At 44.8% G+C, this 23,610-nt stretch overlaps 2 protein-coding genes across 11 annotated transcripts in view; one reads left to right on the forward strand and one right to left on the reverse strand.

Annotated features, from left to right (window-relative positions):
- The window catches only part of Spink4 (serine peptidase inhibitor Kazal type 4), a 91,310-nt gene extending 83,307 nt beyond the window's left edge, over positions 1-8,003 (reverse strand). For 3 of the 10 annotated variants that reach the window (XR_012440397.1, XR_012440396.1, XR_012440394.1), the window contains exons 1-2: positions 7,740-7,995; positions 7,205-7,406 (exon numbers count right to left, since the gene is read on the reverse strand). The gene's annotated coding sequence lies outside the window, so the exon portion shown is untranslated. Of the gene's footprint in view, positions 1-7,204; positions 7,407-7,739 lie in introns of all 10 variants that reach the window. The other 7 variants (XR_012440392.1, XR_012440398.1, XR_012440400.1 and 4 more) reach the window with 6 other exon arrangements.
- Positions 6,351-23,610, forward strand: part of B4galt1 (beta-1,4-galactosyltransferase 1) — a 52,299-nt gene continuing 35,039 nt past the window's right edge. Inside the window, exon 1 of the mRNA XM_020156175.2 lies at positions 6,351-6,910. Within this exon, the coding sequence (XP_020011764.2) occupies positions 6,505-6,910 (406 nt within the window). The 5' untranslated portion in view covers positions 6,351-6,504. The remainder of the gene's footprint in view (positions 6,911-23,610) is intronic.

Here is a 23,610-nt window from a genome sequence, read left to right on the forward strand (position 1 = left end):
TCTCTTGAGATTTGGAGCTGCTTTGTTTGTTTGTTTGTTTTTTAATCTAATGGAGTGCAATTCAATAAAATTCATGGAAGATTATAGTTTTTTTTTCTCCTTAGAAATCAAAGACAATTCCACATGAAAAGAGGATATTGGGTACCCAGTGAATCATCTTGAAGAAATTACTGCAAACAAGGGCTATTTTTTATGAAAAAGGAGGAATGACACAAAGGAAGGACTCTAACTTCCAAGCCTTTCTCCCTCAGCCAAGAGTTTAGAGAACAGAGATAAGAGCCATAGACAATCTCATTCCCTGACCTTGGAGCTGGATCCTGAAGGATTGTCCATGAGTACATGATCAGTTTTCAGATTTACTAATGGCTGTTATGTGCCTCTTAATAACCTCCTTTCTAGATGGGAGTGTCTATTGTGGTTTTCCTGTCCCTGATTTCCCATTATATGTTGGATGTGGGGAAAGATAATTTATAGAGAAGTCGCAAATTGAGTACAAATAATTTTCTGGACTATTTGAGAAAGTTTGACCTGATGCCATATTATCCCAAAATCTTTTACTGCATATTTCTAATATAACCACAATACAGCTATCAAAATCAGGAAATTAACATCAATAAGTGGCTATTATCCTACCCTTAGTCCCTGGCCCAATTTCACTGGTTGTCCTGGCAATAGTCTTTACAGCAGAGGATTCACTTTGGAACCATGTATTGCATTTAGTTGTCATTTCTCTTTATTCTCCTTCAGTTGGAATGGTTTTTCCTTGACTATCATGATGCTGACATTTTTGGAAGATTTCAGGATGGCTATTTTATAAATCATCTAACAATTTGGATTTTGCTAATAATTTTGCATTGAAATTATTAGTATTTCACAGAGTGGTAATTTTAAATTATGTGCATGTCCCTTTACTCATTAAACTTCTAATTATTTATGTCACTATGGACTCAAAAATTCCTAATTTTTCAACTGATCATACAGTGTTCCTATCTATGTTTATTTTCATGCTTAAATTGTAGTATATTTGGCCAGCAAAACCCCTTCAAACTGACTTCTGTGTCCTTTTGATGTATCTCTATTCTTTGAGCTCTTCCTTTTTGGCATAAGATTTCCAGGTTCACCTTATAATATCCTCGGCTCATACCTGGAGTTAGCCTTTTCTCCAAGAATACTTAGGTCCTTTTATTGTACAATGGAAACGAAGACTTGGGTGTGCTAAATATGTTTGCTCATTGCTTTGGAAGGTTTCTGCTTCCAGGCATACAGACATTCTCTTACATCGGTATTAATTTCTTTATCTGTTTCTAAATTGAGGGGCTGACAAGTGTTGCTCAGTGGTAGAGCTCTTGCCTAGCATACGTGAAGCCCTGGGTTCAATCACCCAGCACTGCAAAAGTAAATAAATGAGTAATATCTCCAGTTGAAAACCATTAATTCTATGCTATTTTTTCAAAATCAAATAAAAGTACCAAATAATCCATTTTAGTTTTCTCTGTTTATATCTGTAACTCCTTCTCTGATAGAGTCAGAGACTTAGGTAACTCCTTATACACATATTTATATGTAGTTTCTTTAAAAAAAAAAACCTCTTATTTTAATTACTTATTATTGAAGGTACTGGGATTTGAACTGAGGGTCTTGCAGTTGCAAGGCAAGTGCTCTACCTAATTCAAGTCACACCTCCAGCCCCACATAGTTCCTTCTTAATCAGTCTACCTGTTTTAACAATCTTCTCAACCCACTTGGGCTCTGCCTGATCTGGAATGCCCTATTTCACAGAAACCCCACCTACCATGCCCAGATCCTGATACTCCACGGACGACCTTTCTGTTGTGCTTTTTGCTGGTTGCTGTCCTCCCCACCTAGTCTCCACCCCAACTTCTCATCCTGGTTGTCTTTGACATGCTGCCCATGCCATTTGGACTACCTACCTTGTTGAGTCCTTCTAGTGACTTTTAACTGAATTGCTCAGGAATAGGGAACAGAGGAAGAAGAAAAAGGCAATTTAATTTTTATAATTCATAGGTCCCTGAACTTGAGGAACCACACCTGGAGCTATTTAGATGATGAGACTCTGGAAGTCTTAATGGGATGAGCCTTTCGGGGGGTCTTGGGAGGAGAGTAAAAAGTATTTTGCCCATGGGAAGATTGTAAATAATTTGTGGCTACAGGGCAAACCACAGATTAAAGATGCCTGCCGATTCTTTGCCCCAACTTGCATCAATAGATGGAGTCTGTTTTTACTCCCCTTAAATCTAAACTGCCCAGTAACCTGTTTTAATAACAAAAGAATGCCCACAGAAATGATGCTTAATTCTGGGCCTTAAGAGATCTGCATCTTTTTTGCCTTGTTCTTGAAATGCTCCTTTTTGGAACACATCCCTCAGTATGTGAGGAAACCCAAGCAGCCAATGAAAATGCCTTTGGGGAGAGGCCAACATCGAGAATGGAGGTCCCATGACCCACAACCCATTCTGAGTTCCCAGCCCCCAGCCAGCACCAACTACCAGTCATGTGAGGCCATTTTGGAACTTTCAACTATGCCAGTGTGCTGGCTGACACCATGTGAGGCAGAACTGCCAAGCCAGCTACATGACTGTGGGAAACTATTTTTAGACACTAAATTTTTGGGTGGTATGCTATGTGCAATAGAGCTGTGAAATAACTGCTATCTAGTGTACTCTTCTGATTTATATGGGTGAAACAGAAATATAAACTAACAGGTGTAGAAGAAGATTCTATGAAAGGGAAGAGGAATAGCCACTTCGGCAGTCAAAGGCAAGCTGCAGGGAACAGAAAGCTGGAGATTCTCGCAGATGAGCACTGGATGGGTCAACAGTCAAACCTAGACCCCAACTTTTGGCCAAGCAGTACTGCAACTTCTCCAGGTGTCTCACCTGATGGGATTAACTTTTCACTTGACAAAGTCAAGAGTGAAAAAAGCTGGAGACAGTGGGGAAGGTTATCTCTGTTACTTTCTCTAATACCAATTTATGTTTGGAAGCTGAACAATGTGGTCCTGAAGGATTTGGATTAACTTTTCAATTAACAAAGAGTGAAAAGAAGCTGGGCACCAGTGCCTCTTGCCTATAATCCTAACTACACAGGAGGTAGAGATCAGAAGGATCGAGGTTTTAAGCCAGCTCCAGGCAAATAGTTCACAAGAAAGGGCTGGTGGAGTGGCTCAAAGTGTAGGCCCTGAGTTCAAACCCTAGTACTGCCAAAAGAAAAAAATAAATAAAAAGTGAAAAGATCTGGAGACAGTGGGGAAAGTTGTCTTTCTTTCTCTAATACCAATTAATTCATGTTTGGAAGCTGAACAATGTTGTCCTGAGGATTCTGGACCTTTTTGATGCAATAAATATACTAATTCTAGATACCTCTGGATCAGGGGCTGGTAAAGCTGGTGCTCTGGCCTCAGTGGACTCTGCATCTTCCTAAGTTATAGACAATTAGCAAGTACTGTTCCTTTTCCTTGATGCCTAACCACAGATGGTCCTGGGACAGGTCTGCAGTCCTGTCTCCTGGCCATCATTGTACCTACTACAACATATACATCTCCATTTTCTCCCCCTCTTTTTTTTTTTTTTGCAGCATTGGGGCTTGAACTCAGGACCTCACACTTGCTAGGCAAGTGCTCTACCACTTGAGCCATGCCCCCCCTCAGTCGTCCCCTCATTTTTCAGATGGGGGACTCATCTGCCTTAGTCTGATTCATTGGCCAGGCAGAATTTTCCCGTAGGATATAAGTTGTTAGGATCAGCTTCACCTTTACCAACTCCTTGAAAGATTAACTATTGACTTTGTTGTCCTAAAATAACTGCAATAATTTCTCCCTTCTCTTCCTATCAAGACAATTGTATATATTGCTGGGTATTCCAGCACTCAGGAGGCTGAGCAGGTGGATTGCAAGTGAGGTCAGCCTGGTATATACAGCAAGTTCCAGGCTGGGCTACCCTGTCTCAAAAAATCAAGCAGGAAAAGCAGATTTGGGCAAGAGACTAATTTACATAAGGTAGTCCATGAAGGTCTTTTTCATAAGGTGACATTTGAGGGACCTGAATGAAATAATGAGGGAAGAGTGTTTCAGCCTAAGTGAATAGCAAGTACAAAGGCTCTGAGGCAGGTAGGAAGGAAGACTGGAGAAGGGGTATGGAAGAGGTGGAAGTAGGGTGACCATATACCCAGGCCAAGATAATGGTGGCTTGGTCCACAATGACTAACAGCAGAGTTACCAAACAGTGTATTTTTATTTATTTATTTACTTTGCAGGAATGGGGTTTGAACTCAGAGCTTTGTGCTTGCAAAGCAAGCACCCTGCCACTTGAGCTTTATCTCTAGTCCATTTTGTTATGGTTATTTTGGAGATGGAGATTTCAAACTATTTCCCTAGACTGGCCTTGAAACCATGATCCTCTTGATCTCAGCTTCCCAAATAGCTAGGATTACAGGTGTGAGCCACCATGTCTGGTGAATTCTGGTATTTTGAAGGAAGCACTGAGGTGCCTTGCAGAGAAATTGGAAATGACATTTTGGAATTAGGGGCACATCAAGGACACTTGTCAAATTCTGGTCTTGGGGAACTAGGTGAACAATGAAGGAGGTAAGGATGGGAGTAAAGCATAGGGGTTAAGTTGCTGGAGGCAGGAAGCATTGACTTTGAGATGCTAGTACAAGAACGTGGGACGAAACACAGAAATTTTGGGGTTGTCAGGCATACAGATATTATAAATCACACGTAGGAAGTGAGTGTAGAAAAAAAAAAAAAAAGAAACAGCATTATGGACCATGGCCTGGGACCTTCAACACTGGGAAGTAAAGAAGTCCAAAAAAGAGACCAAGGAGTGGCCAGTGAAATGAGGAAGATCTGGAGGACGTGGCGTTTGGGAAGTCAAGTGAAGGAAGCAGGTTCTGTATCATCCTAACCAAATGTCAACTTCTCCACCTGTTTTTTTCTTCTGTGAAATGGAGACAGAAACAATGCTTATTTTATGACACACACAGGCATATAGTAAGTTCTCAAAGTACAGTAGCTAGTGTTAACTAACATTCCCTATTCAAAGTCGGCTGCCAGAGCCCACAGCTTCCATTCACACATAAGACAGCACCTCCACCAGTCTTTCTTTGCGTTGAGGTCAGTCAAATACCAGGTGGGTCTGAGCCCTTAGGGTAAACTTTAGGTTCAGGGGCTTCAGTGCTTAAGTCTCTCACCCACACAACTTCCAGCCTTTATTTGCAAATCAACAAAGGGGGGTTAGTGGGTATGCGTGCAAATATGTGTGTGTGTGTAGAGTGAATAAGGGTTTTGGAGCCAGAATTCTATTCTACCTCCCATCAGCTGTGGGATATTTGGCAAGTTTCTTAACTTTCTGGATCTTGAATCTTTTATTTTCTTTTTCTTTTTTTGAGACAATGGCCTCCAACTCTGGATCGTCCTGCCTCCACCTCCCAACTGCTCAGATTGCAGGGGTGCACCACCAACCACATCAGGCTTCCTGAACTCTTATCTGTAAAATGGGAACAATTCCTACTTGACTGGACTGTGTTCCAGCCTAGTGTAGACTGTAAAACAGACAGCTCTCCGGCTGCCAGCGTGAGTTACTGAAGCTTTTGTCACCCTCCCCCTGAAAGCATTTATCCTCACAGCATGGTATGCATTTGGAGGTGCCCTCTGCACCCAGAACCGAGCTGGGCCGGCCTCTGAGATTCCCTAACCCGGCATACACGTCCACTTTCCTCACTCACCGCAGGACACCGCGGCCCCAGCTAGGCTAAGAGAGAGGGCTCCGAACGTCCCAGAGAACAACCGCGCCGCCGTCCGTGTCCTCGCGGGGCGTCAAAGCCTGTTTCCTGGACAACCGTTCTCACCCCCTAGTCCTACCGGCAGCAAGTCGGCCGTGGCCCCAACCCCTCAAACAACATCCAGCTTTTCCCTCCTCCCTCTTTGCCGCCGCGCAGCAGTCCCAGGCCCGCACCCCAGTCCCTGGGTACCCCAGGAAGTGGCCGGGCCTTTGGAGAGCCGCTCGCTGGAGGAGGCGCGGCTTGGTGGCTACCTAAGCCCCACGTGGGGTAAAGGCTGAGGAAGACGAGAGCCGGGCCGGCTGGGCGTGAGAGCCAGAGTCCCACCCGGCAGGGCGGGCCCAAGAGCTCCGCCTCCGCAACCCCCCTCCGGAGACTCCGCCCCCGGAGTGCCCCGCCCCCGGAGTGCCCCGCCCCCCGATCCCGCGCCCCAGAGACCCCGCCCTCCCCTAGCGCCCAGAAAAGCCCGCTCGCGGCCCCGCCCCCGTCGGCGGCCCCGCCCCGCCCCCGCCCGCGCCTCCGGCGCTCTAGTGGTGGCTGCTGAGTCCAGCCCGAGTCTCGGCTTTCCACCCGCCCTGCTCCTTCGCCCCCCTGCGGCCCCTCCCCCAGCCGCCGTGGTCGGGTAGCGCCTGGCTGGCGGCCCGCGGGCGGGCCGTCCACCCCGCTCGTGGCCCACCCCCCCCCTCTTAAAGCAGCGGCGGGAAGATGAGGTTTCGGGAGCCGCTCTTGGGCGGCAGCGCCGCGATGCCCGGCGCGACCCTACAGCGGGCCTGCCGCCTGCTCGTGGCCGTCTGCGCGCTGCACCTCGGCGTCACCCTCGTCTACTACCTGGCTGGCCGCGACCTGAACCGCCTGCTCGTCGGAGTCCCCACGCCACTGCAGGGCAGCTCAAACGGCGCCACCGCCAGCGGGCAGTCCTCCGGGGAGCTCCGGTCCCCGGGCGCTCGGCCGCCGCCTCCTATAGGCGTCTCCTCTGAGCCTCGCCCGGGTCGCGACTCCAACCCTGGTGCGGATTCTGGCCCCGGCCCCGAGAGCAACTTGACTTCGGTCTCAGTGTCCCCCACCACAGCACTGTCGTTGCCCGCTTGCCCTGAGGAGTCCCCGCTGCTCGGTAAGGACTCGGGTCGGCGCCTGTCCGAGGACGGGGACTCCCCCGGATTTCCCGGACTGGGGTCTCTGGGACATTCCCCTGTGCTCTGTAACACGACTGCCAGTCTCCCTATTCGGGGTCCGAGAACTTAAGCCCAAAGAGAGGCTCGGGGCCTCATAGGGGAAGAGAGGTTGACTGGGGCCCTGTAGGGAAGCCCGCAGTCCCTTCTTAGAGACGTCCCTGCTGTGACTCAGGGATCAGGAAGTTTTGGAGTTTAAGTCGGCTTAGGGCTTGGAGCAGCCTTGCCATACTAACCGTGGTGGGAACAGGCAGCTCAGAGTAACTCCCCTGCTTTTGGGTGGACGGTGCGGAAGGGATCTGACCTGTGCGTTCATGTCTTCTCTTGGAGCCACTCTCCTGAATGTGGGTTTTCTCCTGAGCCTTCTTTGGGCAAGTGACTTGTCTGTAAGGTCTCCCTTCTGAAGATAGTAAATGGTACCTATTTAGGAGCTTGTTGCTGAAGAGTAAATGAAACAGTGTAAATAAGAGTTGGATTAATGAGGATAAACTCTCAGTAAGTTGTCACTATTGTGTTCATTTCCTCTTCTGTGTATATCCCTGACCTGGGACCCTCGGTCCCCCTCCTCCAACTTCCTCCTCCTGAAGGTTCCCAAAACCTGGTGCCCTCACAGGGGCAGAGGGCTTGTGTACCCTGGGAGCTGGAGGGCTAAAATGTAACCAGGGCTGCCCTTTCCCTTTCTCACACTCCTTGCCCTGGTGATCTGAACCCTGGCCTCCAGCATGTTTCAGCGTAGGCTGGGAGATCGGTAGGTGGGTTTGCATTCCTTACCTCAAGAGGAGGCTGAGCCCTGCCTGGACCTCTCCTTCACCTGTAACCCATAGGCCTGCAGGCCCAAGGCAGCCACAGGTTGCTTCCAGGGTTACCAGACAGGTGGCTGCTCATTTCTAATGCCAGGTTTTAGAGAATGTTGTTCTGAGTGAGGGGCCCTGGCAGGCTGGCAGGCATCCTGCCAATAGCTCTGTCACATTCCGGTAGAGCCCTGGCAGAGGCAGGCCTCCCTACATGCTCTTGCTCAATTTCTCCAGTAATTACTTCAATATTTTCATATCATGTTTGGGAGGAACCTCTTGGAATTGGTCAAACATGAACTGTGGTCATGAGGGGGACTTTCTTAAAGCAGAAAATTGAGTTCCTTTGGATGTGGTGGTTAATCTGGGAAGCAGAGTAGTCCTATAAAAAAATGAGGTATAATCTTTGTCCTACCACTACATATATGGTTTCAGGCATGTTACAGTTTCTTCCTCATTTAAAATGGACTTGTTGATGCTTACCTTACAGTGTTAAGTTTTAGGACTAAATGAGATTGTGTATTTTAAATACACACATCTAGGTACTCAGTACATTTCAGTGGCTAATGGTAATACAATTTGTTTGAGACCTTGAAGTTTCATTTTCTCATACTCCCATGAAGATGGCTCTGAACAACAGAGAGAAGGAGGAAGAGAGAGTGTGAGTCCGCAGACCACAGAGAAGCCAGGCTTTTTGCTTTTGTTTTTGTTGCCTGTGCATTATGCAGGAAGAGAAATCAATTGGCAAATTAGATAAATACTCCCAAAATTCATTAGATTGATGTTTGAGGTATAGGGTCTTTTTGCTAAAGTATGAGAGGCACAGTGGTGACTGCAGTTCTGCTTTGTTTTGTAATATGTCCCTAGTGATAAGCTTGTTACCAGTTATTGACATTGCTAAATGGATTCTGAAATCAGCTGCTCAAAAGGACTTCCTGAGAGCTAACTTTTTAGAGGGTAGAGTGAGAGAGAGGTCCCTGGCTTTATCTAGGTTGGCTGCCATCTGTGACTTGCATGGGACTGTGACATTTGGCTGCTACTGAGGCTGCAACCCCAGAAGTGAGCATAGAGGTCTTGTCTCCATTTTAGTTGAATCCTTAGGGTTGAATGATTGGGTGCAGCTCTTGGAGTGGAGGTTCCTGACCAGGAGGGGTTGAGGGGTCTTGAGACACCTGAAAGTCTGCCTTAGAGTATGTGTGTGGGCGGGGGGGGGGGGGGAGTTGAGCCTGTCCATTCAACTGGGCAGGTGTCAGTCAAAGCCCTTGCAGGGTGGTTTTGAGGTTGGTGGGAGAAAGCATCCTTGGGGTTTAGAGCTGTGGCCTTTTCACTACTTGCAGTTCCTTTCGCCAACTTGGCTCTGCTTTTTGGTGTCCAGAGGGCTGGGCCAGATGATTTGATCCCTCTCATCTGGTTAGTTGGTGGGTTTGAGATGGTAAGGCACCAGAATGGGCTGCTGGTGATTTGTCTTGGGTTGTCAGAGCATTTGAATAGACTTCATATAGGTTTGGGATAGAATCCTCTGTGTGTGCTGTCTGTGTGACTTGGGGCAGGTAGGTCCTGGTGTTTGGAGCCATAGTTGGCACCCTTCTCTCTCCCGTGGGCAATTGTGAGGCCCCCAGAAAGTCTTCCCAGGGAGTTCAGACCTTTCCCCATAGCCTTGTCTCAGGCCCTCTTGGGGCCTTACAGGATATCCTCTATTGACCCTGGGAATGAGTCTCCCTTTTCTGGCCACCTGGGTGTTTGCCTGAGATGGGAGGAGCGGCAGCCATGCATTTCTTTTCCTGGAATGTTTATCTCTGCTCAGATTTGGCACAGCTCAACATGCCTTGACCGGCTGGGGCACCGGCAAGTCCAGAGAGGGCTGGGTGGTGGTAGGTGGGCAGCACATCAGGCTAGACTGGTTGGGGAGGCAGGGCTGGCCTGGGGGACTCAGCTGGGGCCTGGCACAGTTAAGTACAATTCTCTTGAGGGGGCAGGGAGTGAATTCTGGACTGCTTCAACTTCACAGCCCTCTTTTGCCTAGCTGTGCTTTGAGGAGATCCCTTTCATTTGTTCAAAACGAAAAGACTGATCTAGAGTCTGGGCCAGCAAACAGCAGCTACAGGTAGTTAGGGCCCTAGGAGAGCACTTGTTCATGAGCCAATATTCCTGGCTTTTATGGGGACTGTCAGCTGAGCCTCTGCCATGATTTGTGCCCACTGAAGATGAAGCACTTGCTAGATTCTTGGGAGCTCTTGGCTTTCAGGCATTTTTCTTAAGCATGTTGTATCCCTCTCTCCATATGCACACATGTGGATACAAGCAGGCTGCCCAGAACAGAGTATACTGTGAGGCTTGGGAAAGCGCTCTCTCTCACCCACCTGTTCAGGGATGAGTCTTGGAATCTCATCATCACCTTCTGGTTAAGGGTGGCATCTCAGGATCCTTACCTGTATATACATCTTGAAACTTTAGGCTTAAGTAACTAGTTGTTAAAACCAGCTTTGCCCATTACTTTTTTCTAGGGGAAATAATTTATTGGCACACACAGGCACTCCTTGTCTAACAGTCTGAGATTCAGAAAGGATTGACTATATGGCTCATTTTCATGGTGAAACCTGGTCCCTTTTCCCATATGGCATAATAGCTGTAGAAGTGACACCTGTTTGTAATATTTCCCAGACCTGCTGGGGATGTAGCTCGGTGTTAGATCACTTGGCTAGCATGTGTAAGGCCTTGGGGTCAATCCCCAGCACTGGGATGAAAAAAAAAAAAAAAAGAATTTGTCCCAGACTCTGAGTGGGAGACTTCTTTTGCAGTAGGGTTTCTGGTGGACCAAGTAGAAGCTCCTTGGGACACAGGGAACAAGAGCCAAAAGTGGAATTGGGCTCAGATTGCAGCTTGTTGGAACTATAGTTCTCTCCAGTATTCTTCCTTGAGGTTGATTCCTAGTAGAACCCTAGTGCATAGGCTCACAGGTGGCCTGCTATGGCCTAGAGTGTGGGAAGAAGATCCTTGCATAGTGTCTCTGTGAGTCTATTGGATATCCTTGTTGACTAGGGCATCAGGTAACTTGTTAAACCAGTGTGTACTGTATTGAGCACTAGAACTACAAGAAGACAAAATGTCTCCCCTGTAGCAACTCACATTTTAGGCAGTGGAGATGTAATTAAACAGTGCTGATGGCATTTAGGGAAACCAAAGTGAGTGTGTGTGTGTGTGTGTGTGTGTGTGTATCTTTTTTCCTCTTACTAACGCTCCCTTCCTTTCTTTGAGAAACCCACATTTGATATTAAATTTCTTCAGCCCTGGGTTTGTTTGATTGTGTGAAAGTTTTCCTCTATTTCTGAAGCCAGGCATTAGCTCTGCAGGATAATCTTAGCTTGCTGCTTTATAATGAGTATAATGAGACAGGAACAGCCACATGCCTGGATATTACGGTCTTTGGGTAGGGATTTCCAGGTTGGGACTAGGTTAATTTATGGTTTGAGAGTGATGGAGCAGTTAATTTCCAGGCAGTCCAAGACCTTCCATAGGTTCCACTCTGGGGAACTTTCAGACTTTGGGAGCAAGGTCAGCAGGCTTATCCCTTGGGCTTAGCTGGGCTGTGTGTGTATGTGTGTATGAAAGGGGCCCAGATAGTCTTTGGCTAAACCTGGTTATTTCTACCTGTTCATCCAGTGCCTCCTATACTTTGTTCCCAGACCCTTCCTGTCAAGAGACAGACTAGAATTCTGCTCCAATCCACATCCACCTGGAAATTCCAGTTTATCTTATCCACTGGAGTGGCACTCCAGTTGTCCAAAGACAAAAGGGCTGCCTTTTGACTTAAATCCTTTGAGGGTCTGGTACTGTGATGATTTTACATTTGGTTCTGGTATAGCTTAGCGTGGGCAGCGAGGTCACTGTAAAGGCCAACCAGCCAGACCCAGACTTCTAGGGGAGCTGGACTCCGTGACCTCCGTACAGCTAGCTTCTCTTGTCCCTAAACTTGGTGAGAGTTACAGGGAGCTAATTGTGGCTATGTCAGTTGTGGGGCCTCTGTGTTTATCTGGGTCTGTTTAGGGTGAAGTGAAGCTGTCACAAGTCTGAGGAGAGATTTTAAGGTCCTGTTCTGAAAGTCAAAGACCTTCAGGTTGGAGAGTTGTGGCGGCTTGGGGGGGCGGGGGATAGGGTTTGGCTGGGAGCTGGTTCTGTGTGAATGTGTGCTGAAGGGATTCGTCCTCAGAAGAAGAGGGGTGAGTCACACACTCAGTGTTTCAGGTTCCACGTTTCAACTTGGCTTCAGCCCGCCCCTTTTGACACAAATGGAGGCCAGGGGCTATCTAATTGGCTGTGGCTGAATTCTTTGACAGTGATTTTAAGGTCTGGTCTGGATGTGTTACGAAACTACTTCTCTAGCCCCTCTGAGGCCTCTCCAAAACACCTGCAAAGCCCAGGGAGAGGAGAATGATTTGCTTCACAGAGATGTCAAGGCTAAGGCTTGTGGGCCTTCTGCTTTTTTGGGGAGGTGGGATAATTGCTTCCTTATTTTTATCAAAAATAATGCAGGGGCTGGGGCTCAGTGGTAGGGCACTCGTTTAGTATGGTAAGACCTTGGATTTGATCCCTAGTTTTGCCAAAAAGAAAAAAAAGTAATGCAGATTCATTGAAAATAATTTGTAGAGTTGAAAGTGCACACTCATTCCTGTCACCTAAGAGAAGCATGTTATCATATGTTTCCCCTAGTCCTTTTCTTGTACATATGTTTAAGAATATGACTGGTATCTTTATTTGTTTTGTTTCATTGAGACAGGATCTCACTAAGTAGCCCAGGATGGTCTTATGCTTTTGATCTTCCTGCTTCAGTCTCTCTAGTGCTGAGATCTCAGGCATGCACTATCACACTTGGCATGGCTGATATCCTTATGGTGGACAGATAGAGTGATATAAATTCAAGTAGAAAGCCTCATTTTCAGTCTTATTCACTTAACGTTCTGTTACAATCAGTCCTATGCCTTTAAGAAATCACAATGGCAGTAGTATTACCTCCTGTCAACCAAATATGCCATAATTTTTATCACTCAACTGTGTGAAACACATATGTAAATAGTTTTTGTTTTTTTCTTTTCTTTTTTTGTTGTTGGCAACTCTGGAGTTTGAATTCAGGGCCTTATGCTTGCTAGGCAGGCGCTCTTACTGCTTGTGCCCTGACCTTTTTTTTTTTTTGATGGTTCTATTTGTCCTGGACTGGCTTCAAACCATTATCCTCCTGATTCTGCTTCCTTAGTAGCTAAGATTACAGATGTGAGCTACCCTCAGAGCCCTGTGTGCGATGAGGCTTGTGCAAAAAGTTTTGTGCACTTTTTGGATGACTTCTTCAAGAGTTTTCTAAAAAGGGAGAAAGAATGAATGTTTTTGAGACATACTAGTTTTTTTTTCTTTTTTGTGAGACTGGGGTTTGAATTCAGGGCTTTGCACTTGCTAGCTAGGCAGGCAGTGTACCACTTGAGCCATGCCTCCAGTTCATTTTGCTCTGGTTATTTTAGAAATGGGGTCTTGACAGCTGTTTGCCCAAGCTGGCCTTGAACTGTGATCCTTCTGATCTCAGTCTCCCAAATAGCTAGAATGACAAGTATGAGCCTCTTGTGCCCAGCAAGAAGCACTAGGTTTTTATGCAATCTTACAAAGGATAGACCCACCGGAAATCATAGGTTTGCTTAGTGCTGGCAGAAGAGTGTTGCTTAACACTGAATGATGTGTCTAGAATTCTGACTAAAAAGGGAACTAGGTCCACGAAGTGCCTGGGGCAGGGGCAGAGGTTCAGGTTGCAGGACAGATCTTAGGATCTGGCTAGGCAGAGATCTGCTGTGAACAGAATCAGTAAGGGTAAAACTTTCTCAGTAACTTCTCCATTTGTTTTCTTAGCCACCAACTCTCTGGATAGGCTTACGTGGCCTACTGTGGTTCCAGGGCTGAGTGCTGGGTGAATACCAGTGGGCTAACCCAGTGCTATTGACATCACTGAGATATGACACATGAGAGAAGTGGAAATAAGCTAGCAAATCAGATTTAAAACACACAGCACAGCTTTTCCATTCCCACTTGTTCCTGAGTTTTGGGGAGGGGTCATGGAGTGAGAATCATTTAGGTTTCAGGGAATTCTCTTAAGGGGAACGTCAGACACTAGCAGAGCCTGGTTCAGTGAGGACTGGGTGGGTTAGATCAATAAAACCTCAGGCTGCTGTACATGGCTGTTCCCAAGGAGTATATTTTGCTGTTACTCCATTTTGAATGCCCTTAGTGGAGTTAAATTCTCTTCTGAGGGACAGTTTGCTGTTGACAGTCTGCTAGGGGTCATTTGGCTCAGAGCCTGGGGAGCTACGGCGAGGCTGCACTGAGTGAAGGGGCAGGGTTCCTCTTCTTTGGGGTTCCTCCTGACTTTAATATGAAGATTCTACCTATTCTTGGCCAAGAAAAACCTCTGCTTAGGCTGCTTGAAGTGCTCATCTGACCAGCCTGACCCACACAATGTGAAGTCAGACTCCTTCCTGCCCCACCACATGGGCCTCGTCATGGGGAGGGGCCTTGGCAGTAATTGCTTGGCCCCGTGACAGGGTGTATTCTAAAAATGCCTTTAACATTTTCTTTAAAAGTTTCTTCCTGTTTTGTATAATGTCCTTTTGCCTTTGACATCCTGAAACCATAGAGCTGCTGTTGGTGTGGCAAGACACCACCAGCTTGAAAAAAACAGGAAAGGACTCCTAGTTAAGGGGGGACTGGTAGAAGCTGGTATTTGTGTTACAGGATTATGGGAACTTGCTTTGGTAGCTGTCGACACTCAAATGAGTACTTCAGGCAGCTTGAGCAGAGGCCCTGCCTGGCTAAGAACGGGTAGAATTGAGTGTTCATGTTAAAGTCAGGAGAAGCTCCAAGAAGGTGATGGACCACTGAAGCAAACTTCTATGGGTAACTACATTGTAAGAAACACAGGAAGGACGTAATGTGAACATGGCTTGCCCCTGTTCTTGAGAAATCCTTAGCAGTAGACAGCCTCGTGGTCAGCAAGAGAAAGCCTGGGTGCTCAGAAGGCACTGAGGAGGTGCAGGGAGTCAGATGGGTGGTCTCAGCCAGGTCCAGAGTCAAAAGTGAAGGGCCTCTCCAAATACTGATTGGAGCACCCCTGTCTCTCAGCATGTTTTACAGTGTCCCTTGTTGGGAGGGCATGGGGCTACTGCTGACAGTAGCCTGTGTTTCCCCTAGTGGTTGTCAGACAAAGGCTCAGCTATTACGTGCAGTTATCAACAGAGCAGAAGACGAAAGAAAATTAAGGCAGAGTAAGGGGAACATGAGAAAAGGGAAAGTGGTAAAGGTGGGATTGTTCTGGATGGCAGCAGGCCAAGGGACCAAAGGAAGGCAGGTGGAGGGAGAGAGCTGCAGAGAAGGGTTTCATGGTCGCATTGGGTAGGGACAAGCTTTGAAGGCCACTGGGTTCTGAGTTGTGGTTCTTGTCCTAATTCATCACATCACTTTAGACAAGTTTGGACTCCTTTGGTTTGTGGAACCTTTCTGATCTTCCTTCTCTACCTCCTAGATTCTAGTTTGGGGCATGTATGAAAGAACTGGGTATATCTGCAACACGAAAGGCCTCTGACATGCCTTGTGAATACTTGCCCCCCACTACCTACTTCAGAGCACTTGCGGTAAGGTTTCTTCTGAGGATTTTCTCATCGCTGTCTAAGAAGAATAAAGGTTTTAGTAGGGGATGACCCTCAGAAATGGTGCCAGGAATGTTTCTGTCATACTAGCTAGCTGTGTGGTTTGAGAAGGTTGTTATCCTCTCTGCCTTATATTCTCACCTGTAAAGCGAGGCTAGCGCTATCTACCTCATAGAGGTCATGAGGTTTAGGTAGTAGCCATGAAAGGGCTAATACACACACATTTTGTTGGTGATATTGTTGCTAGGCAAGTGCTCCACCACTTGAGCAGTGCCTCCTGTCTTGTTTTTGGTGAGACTGGGGTTTGAACTCAGGGCTTCATGATTGCAAAGCAGGTACTCTACCGCTTGAGCCATACCTCCCAGTCCTTTTTTGCTTTAGTTATTTTTGGGATAGGGACTCAAGCTTTTACCTGGAAAGGTTGGCTTTGGACCTCAATCCTCCTATCTTTGCCTTCCAAATGGCTGGGATTATACATGCAAACCACCATGCCCAGCCTATTTGTTGAGATGGGGATCTCGCTAAATTTTGGCCAGCCTGGGCTTAAACTGAGATCCTCCCTTCATGATCTCCACCTCCCAATTAGCTAGAATTATAGGCATGTGCCACCATACTCAATCTTGAATATGTTATTTATCATTGATGATAGTAATACTGTAATTCCCCCTTATCCATGGGGAATACATTTCAAATATTCTGAGGATGTCTGAAACCATAGATGGTACTGAATCCCATAATATATTGTGTTTTTTTCCTTTTCATACATACTGTGATAAAATACAACTTCTAAAATTAGGCACAGTAAGAAACAATAGTTGATAATAAAAATAGAACAATTATAACAATATACTGTAACAAAAGTTATTTAAAACTTGTGAATTATTTATTTCTGGAATTTTCCATTTAGTATTTTCAGATCTCAGTTGACAGATAACTGAAACCAGGGGTAATGAAACTGAATGGGGAGGAGACTACCATTCTTATTTGTGGTGATTTTGGCTTTTTTTTTTTTTTTCCAGTATGGGGTTTGAACTTGGTCTACACCTTGACCCACTCGACCAACCCTTTTTTTTGTGATGATTTTTTTCTAGATAGGGTCTCTTGAACTATTTGTCCGGGATGGCTTCCAACTGCAATCCTCCTGATCTCTGCCTCCTGAGTCGCTAGGATTACAGTCGTGAGCATCCGGTGTCCGGCTATGATGTTGACTTTTGCTTTATAGGATTTCTTCCTTCCTTTTTTTTTTTTTTTTAAAATGCATTGTTACATTAAATGTTAAAAATTCTACCTACTGCTGCAACAAAACTTATCTTACTGTGTTACAATCATTACATGAAACTTTGTATTCAGTTATTTTGACCACCATTATCTTCCAAACCTTTAGTTTGTGGCTATCTTACTTGTTTCTCTTTTTGTTTTTCTTTTCTTTTCTTTTCTTTTTTTTTCTCAGACAGGTCTCACTGTGTAGCCCAGGCCGACCTTGAACTTTTGGTTCTCTTGCCTCAGCCTTGCCAAGTGCTGGGATTACAGGCTCTACCACCAACCTGGTTTGTCTGGTTTCCTAACAGATAATCCTGTCCCGTTCTGCACTCCAGGTTTTTGCTGCCATAATCTTGCTGAACATTTTTATAGAGCATAGCTATTTGCTTCAATTGAATTACTTCCTTGGAATAAATTTCTGGAAAGGAGTTTCTAGGCCAGACATGGTCATCTTGACAGCACTGGTTCATAATGCTCCATTGCTTTCCAAGAGGTTTGGAATCATTCACAGGTTCTAAATGGGAAATTCCTGGATTTGAAAAGATGTGGAGTCCAAGGGAGAGTTGAATCTTATCTGGATCCTCACAGACATTTCCAGTGTGTTTCTCTCTCTTTCTCTCTCTCTCTCTCTCTCTCTCTCTCTCTCTTTTTCAGAGTAGCTAGGGTTACAGGCATGAGCCACTGGTGCCCAACTTTTATTTATTTATTTTGAGGTGCTGGGAATTGAACCCAGGGCGTTGTGCATGCCAGCACATGCCTCTTTTGTAGACTAATAGAAACCTGCTGAGTTGCACAAATGGTAGAATGACTTTAGAGCCAGTGATTTCAATAACCGAATGTTTACAGATCCAGTGGATGGGGCCACATTCAATTTGCCACAGTTCCTCCCTTTATTTTACTACCACTTCATGTGTCGTCTTCTACTGAGTCTCCAGATCACTTTGGGATTTAACAGGACACTGTGGGTCCATTGAATCAGGTCAGAGCCGATGTTCAGCACATTACTGTTCCTGGGGACCTGGGGAAAAATTTTTTTCCTGTGTAAAGTAAGGGCAATAATTTTACCTTCAGGAGTTGATAAGAGGAGAAATGAGATGAGGCATATAATATATGCCTCAGTGTGCTATCTTTTTGATCAGTGCCATCCCCTTAGGCACAGAAGGAATACATTCAGTCCCTAAGCTGCACAGTAAAATTTCTTCCAACTGCAGTTTTTTCCATCTGCCCCAGGGCAAAGTCAAGAGGGAGAGGTGTGAGGCTGTGACCAGAACTAGGGACAGTGAGTGGGTAGCCTAGAGCCAGTGGCCTGGCTCATTCCTGTGGTACTGGGCACAAGAAGAAGGGTTTTGTTTTGTTTTGTTTTATTTTTTAAAGTAGAAGGGCTCTATCTTGTTGAATCCACAACACTGGGAACTTGAACTGTGTTGCCATGCGTCAGGTATGCCAGAATTTTATGGCCCCCTACATAGTCTTCCCTTTTCTAAGTGGTTACAATTTGCCAGTTACAGACCACAAACAGCTGAGTGGTTAGCAAGAAAAGCTGGAAGAGAACATTGGATATTTGATGGAGTCTCAGAAGGTAAGAAGGTAATGTTAAAAATAAAAAATGGAGAGCTGGATGGTGGTAACTCTTGCCTGTAATCCTAATTACTTGGGAGGCTGAGATTGGGAGGATTGGTTTGAAGACAGCCTGGGCAAATAGTTCCTAAGACCTCCATCCCCAAAATAACCAAAGCAAAATGGACTGAAGGTGTGGCTCGAGCAGTAGAGCGCCTGTCTTGTAAGCTTGGAGCCCTGAGTTCAAACACCAGTCCCAGAAAAAAGAAAAAGAAACAAAACAAAACAGCAGGATGTATGTAGGGAATTCAGTGTGTGGTTTATGTCTAGCGTGTTGGTAGAAAAAAACCTAAGCTTACTGTACTCTACCTAGGGGCTGGAGTTGGAATTCAGAATGGCCAGCCCTAAAGTCCAGCTCTGTTGCCAACCTACTACTGAGTAATCTCAGCTGGGCTTCAGTTTACCATGAAGTAGAGAAAGTGTTGGCTTGAATGCTCCTTGGCACATTTTCCTGCCCGAGGGTGGTGATGCACTTCTGCCCAGTGCATGGCTAAGTGGCTTCACTGTGGGACACTGGAATGCTTGCTGCCTCCACTAGAGCCAGACACCTAAAGCTGGGGTCATTGGACCCTGAGAACCAGGATTGAACCTTAACTGGAAATCCACACCTGCATAAACTTTAGACTCTCCTCATAATTCCAGTGCAGAAACAGGAAGTCAGTAGATCAGGAGATAAGTTGGTCAGTGTGAAAACCCAGTCAGTGGAAGCCACTGTGAATCAGAGTCCTAGGCTCCAACGACAACCATATCTACTCCCACTACAGATCATGTTCGTTTTAGCACTTGCTACGTGCCAGGCGTGGGAAAAGTTGCATCATTTTCATGAATACCTACAGCAACACTTTTCTTGCCTACTTGCTCTGGCTAGAACCTCTAGTGCACTGTTGAACAGATTTGGTCAGAAAGAACAGTCTTGTGTTCTTCCTTAAGAGGAAAATGTTTAGTTTTTCTCTATTGAGAATAATGTTAGAGGTGACTTTTATTTTGGGGGTGGGGTACGGTACTTAGGTTTGAACTGAGGGCCTCACACTTGCTAGGCAGGCACTCTGCCACTCAAGCCACTCCACCAGCCCAGCAGGGGCTTTTTCATAGATGCCCTTATGCAGGTTGAGGAAGTTCCCTTCTAGACTGTAGAGTGTTGTTCTCATGAGAAGATGATGGTTTTGTCCAGTGCTTATCTCTATCTGTTGAAGATGGTCATGTGCTTTTGTCATTTATTCTATTGATATGGTGGTGTATTGTACATTGATTTTTCAGATATTAAGTCAATCTTGCATACCTGGGATAAATATCACTTGGGTCATGCTTTTTATTGGTTGCTGGACTCAGTTTGCTAGTGTTCTGTTGATTTTTTTTTTTTAAATCATAAGAGATTGATGTATAGTTTTCTTTCCTTGTGATATCGTTGTCTGGTTTTGGTATCAGAGTAATACTCTCTTGATGACAGTAAGGGAGTTTTCCCTTCTGTTCTGTTTTTGGGAAGTCTGTGGTGAATTTGTATTGATTCTTTAAATATTGATAAAATTTGCTTGTGAAGCCATCTGGGCCTGATCTTTCTTGGTATATGTATATGTGTGGAAGGTGTCACAGGTCTTTTAACTTTATCTCTGGTATCTTTGGCTATCAATAGAATTTTTGAATTTCTTTTTCTTTTCTTGAAGTTTTTATGCATTTTTAGCAGTGTATATTAATTATATAAATGGGTTTCATTGTGATATTTTCATATATGCCAATAATGTACTTTGATTAAATTCACCCCCTCTTTCTTATCCTCCCACCCTCGTTTTTAAAAAGAATTTAATGGGTTTCATTGTTTTATTTTCATACATGTGTATAAAGTACTTCAATCGTATTCACACTGCTTCACCTTCTCCTTTCACTCTTCCTCCTCCCAAATTCCAGTGTCATTTTTCACAGAAATAGGAAAAAATCAATCCTAAAATTCATGTATTAGCACAAGAGACCCAAAGCTCTTATGTATTTAAATCTGTCTTTTTCTTTATGATTTCAGGTTGTTTTCACATATGGTAAGTCTTCACCATCCCAAGATTATGTGTTTTTTCTCCTGTATTTTTTTCTAAGTTGATTCCTTAATATTTTAGAACTCGTCCCTTACAATAAAAGACAAGTGGATAACTGTTTAACACTTATGTATTACAATATCCTTCTATCATATTCTTGGGGCCCTTTGAGGCACTAGATTCTATTTTCAAATCTGCCACTGATGCTAGTGGATCAGAGCTGAAATCATGTGAAAATGTAGCCACTTTTGTTGATAGAATTGAAATAACCTGTAAGCTTTTAAGTTCCAGGGAGTCAGGGAAGAAGGTAAAATAACATTTATTGAACATCTATTAATACCAAGCTCTGTGATAAGTATGTACGTGTTATCTCACTTACCACTTGAAAGAAGACATAATTACCCCCTACCCTTAAAGGAGGAAATTGGAGCTGGCTACATTTAAAGTGGTTCTGATACCAGAGAGGTATTGCCAGGAATACAAGGCTGGCTCACTGCCCAGATGGCCCACAGGGACAATAGGCTTTCTGTAATCTAAGGTCTGGTTCTAGATGAAGAGAGAAGGATGTACTTATAATTAGCATTGCAGGCTCAGAATTGCATCAGTGCTCCAGACCTGATCAAAGGACTAGCTGAATCAGTCACACAACTCCCCAGGAGACTCACTTCCATGCTGGGGAATTGCTAAGTTTCTGCTTTACTGGGAAGATTAGATAGAACTGTTGTGAAGTGGCTTAGAATTCTGTGACTGCAGGCAGCTGTAGAAGGAAAGCCATAGTATAACCAGGGGAGCTGATGAGTCAAAAGCCAGAGTAGGGAGGTAAGTTTACTCTAATGTCAGATGTTGTTAGGCTGTCATGGCTGACAATGCCATACCATATTGCACATCTACTTCAGGGACCTTGATTTGGTCTAGGGGTCCTTTCCCTGTACAGTACTTGAAGGATCTATCCAGCTCCATCATCCATCTCCATCACTCCCTTACTTTTTCCTTCCTTTCTTCTTTCCTACCCAGCTATCAAACTGGGTAGGTATCATCTGTCCCCCATAGGCAGTCATTTTGAGTGTGCATTTGTTTTTCCTCTTGTCAAGTGGAAGCCACTGCTTTATATATACATGTGAATTTTTTAAACTTAAAGACACTTATTTTTTAGATTAACATTCAGTAAAACTAACTTTTTTTTGTTTTGTTTGCAATACTGGGGTTTGAATTCAGGGCTTCCTACTTGCAAAGCAGGGCTCTACCACTTGAGCCACTCCTTTAGCCCCAAAATTGGCTTTTTTGATCTACAGTTCTATGAATTTAAACATTTATATAAATACCACCACAATCATGAAATGCAAAACAGTTTCATCACCCCCAAAATCCCCCTTGTTAAGTCACATTCTCCTCCCACCCTTAACCTCAGGCAGTCATTGATCTATTATCTACAATTATTTCCTCTGCTCCCCTGACACCTGGGCCTTATGCAGGCCAGGCAAGTACTCCACCACTGAGCCTTACTGAGATTTACAGAAGTGGTGGAATGGGGTTTGAACTCAGAGTTTCACACTTGCAAAGCAGGTGGCTCTATCACTTGAGCCACACCTCCAGTCCACTTTTCTCTGGTTATTTTGGTGATGGGGTCTCATGAATTATTTGATAGTGGTCTCAAACCACTATCCTCTGGATCTCAGCCTCCAACTGGCTAGGGTTTATAGGCATGAGCCACTAGTGGCGTGCTGTTTTGTCTTTTTGAGGATGTCATGTAAGTGGAATGAGAGTGTGTGCATGCATTATTTTTAAACTATGTAAATAGCATTTTATAATTCATTTTGATCTAATTTTTTATTTTTGTTTTTTAAAGCGTTTGACATAGGCTGGAGGCATGGCTCAAGAGGTAGAGCACCTATCTAGCAAGATAAAGTCCTGAGTTCAAAACCCAGTACCACCAACATTTGATGTAACATGGAACTTTTGTTTTTTTTGGGGGGGAATTGGGGTTTGAACTCAGGCCTTTGCACCTGTAAAACAGGTACTTTAGCACTTGAGCCACATATCCAGTTCATTTTTTTTTTTTTTTTTTTGCTCTGGTTACTTTGGTGATGGGGGTGGTGGTGGGGGTCTCATGAATTTTTTGTCTGGCCTGGCCTTGAATCGAGATCCTCTCAATCTCAGCCTCCCAAGTAGCTAGAATTACAGACATGAGCCATCAGTGCCTTGTTATCCTGTTGAGTCTAACTATCAAATAATACTCCATGGTGTTCACTCATCCCAGTTTTTCTTTTTTCTGTAACAAGGGGCTGCCAGACTGCTTCCAGCACTACTTTCCCAAATACTGCTATGTGGGCATCCTCATACATGTGCTTTATGAACATGTGTTCACGCTGACTTGGGGGTGCAGGTACGGCTCCAGAATGGCTGCCCCAATTCACATTTCCAGCAGAGCATGGCTCTGTAGCTCCCAAATAAACCAATACATGTGCTGGGATGACTTGTTTTAGCTTGCTTGTCTCTGCTTTTTAATGATTTTGAGATTCTCTTCCGATGCTTGATGGCCTTTTGAGATTCTGTTTTGGTAAATGGCTTATTTTAAATAATACTTTGCCTGTTTTTTCACTGACATTCTTAAGTTTTTCCTTTTCTTTCCTTTCTTTTTTTTTTTGTTTTTTTGAGGTACTGGGGCTTGAACTCAGGGCCTACACCTTGAGCCACTCCACCAGCCTTCTTTATGATGGGTTCTTTTGAGATAGGGTCTCGTGAACTATTTGCCCAGGCTGGCAATCCTTCTGATTGCTGCCTCCTGAGTAGCTAGCATTACAGGTTTGAGCCCTCAGTGCCTGGCAATATTGTTATTTTTTTCTTGATGATCATGATATCCGTGGTGTATACATCCTGGGTTAATCCCTGCTGCTCTCAGATATTGTTTATTTTGTCAATGCTGTATTTTATTAGAACATAACTTCTTTTTTTCCCTTTGTGCATAATTTCTAGCATATTCTTATTTTTCTGTAATTACGTGAATAGCCTTTAGGTTATGTGAATAACGTTTTAGGTATGCTGGCATAGTGAAACTCAGCTAAGTCCTAGGTAAACAGTCCAGCTTTATGACACTGTGGCCTCTGTTGATTCTCTCCATTAAGAATGACTTTTCAGCCACTTGGAGTGTGAGGCCTGCTTTGCAATAAGTGTTATTCAAGTATTCAGCAAATATATGTTGTAGAGCTACTGTGTTTTGGTCACTGTTATCATTGACAAAGTCAGAGAGGTTCCAAAACTCACCTGTGACTTTTCAGAG

This window comes from Castor canadensis, chromosome 13, assembly GCF_047511655.1.
Source record: "Castor canadensis chromosome 13, mCasCan1.hap1v2, whole genome shotgun sequence".
In the NCBI taxonomy this organism is placed as follows: domain Eukaryota; kingdom Metazoa; phylum Chordata; class Mammalia; order Rodentia; family Castoridae; genus Castor; species Castor canadensis.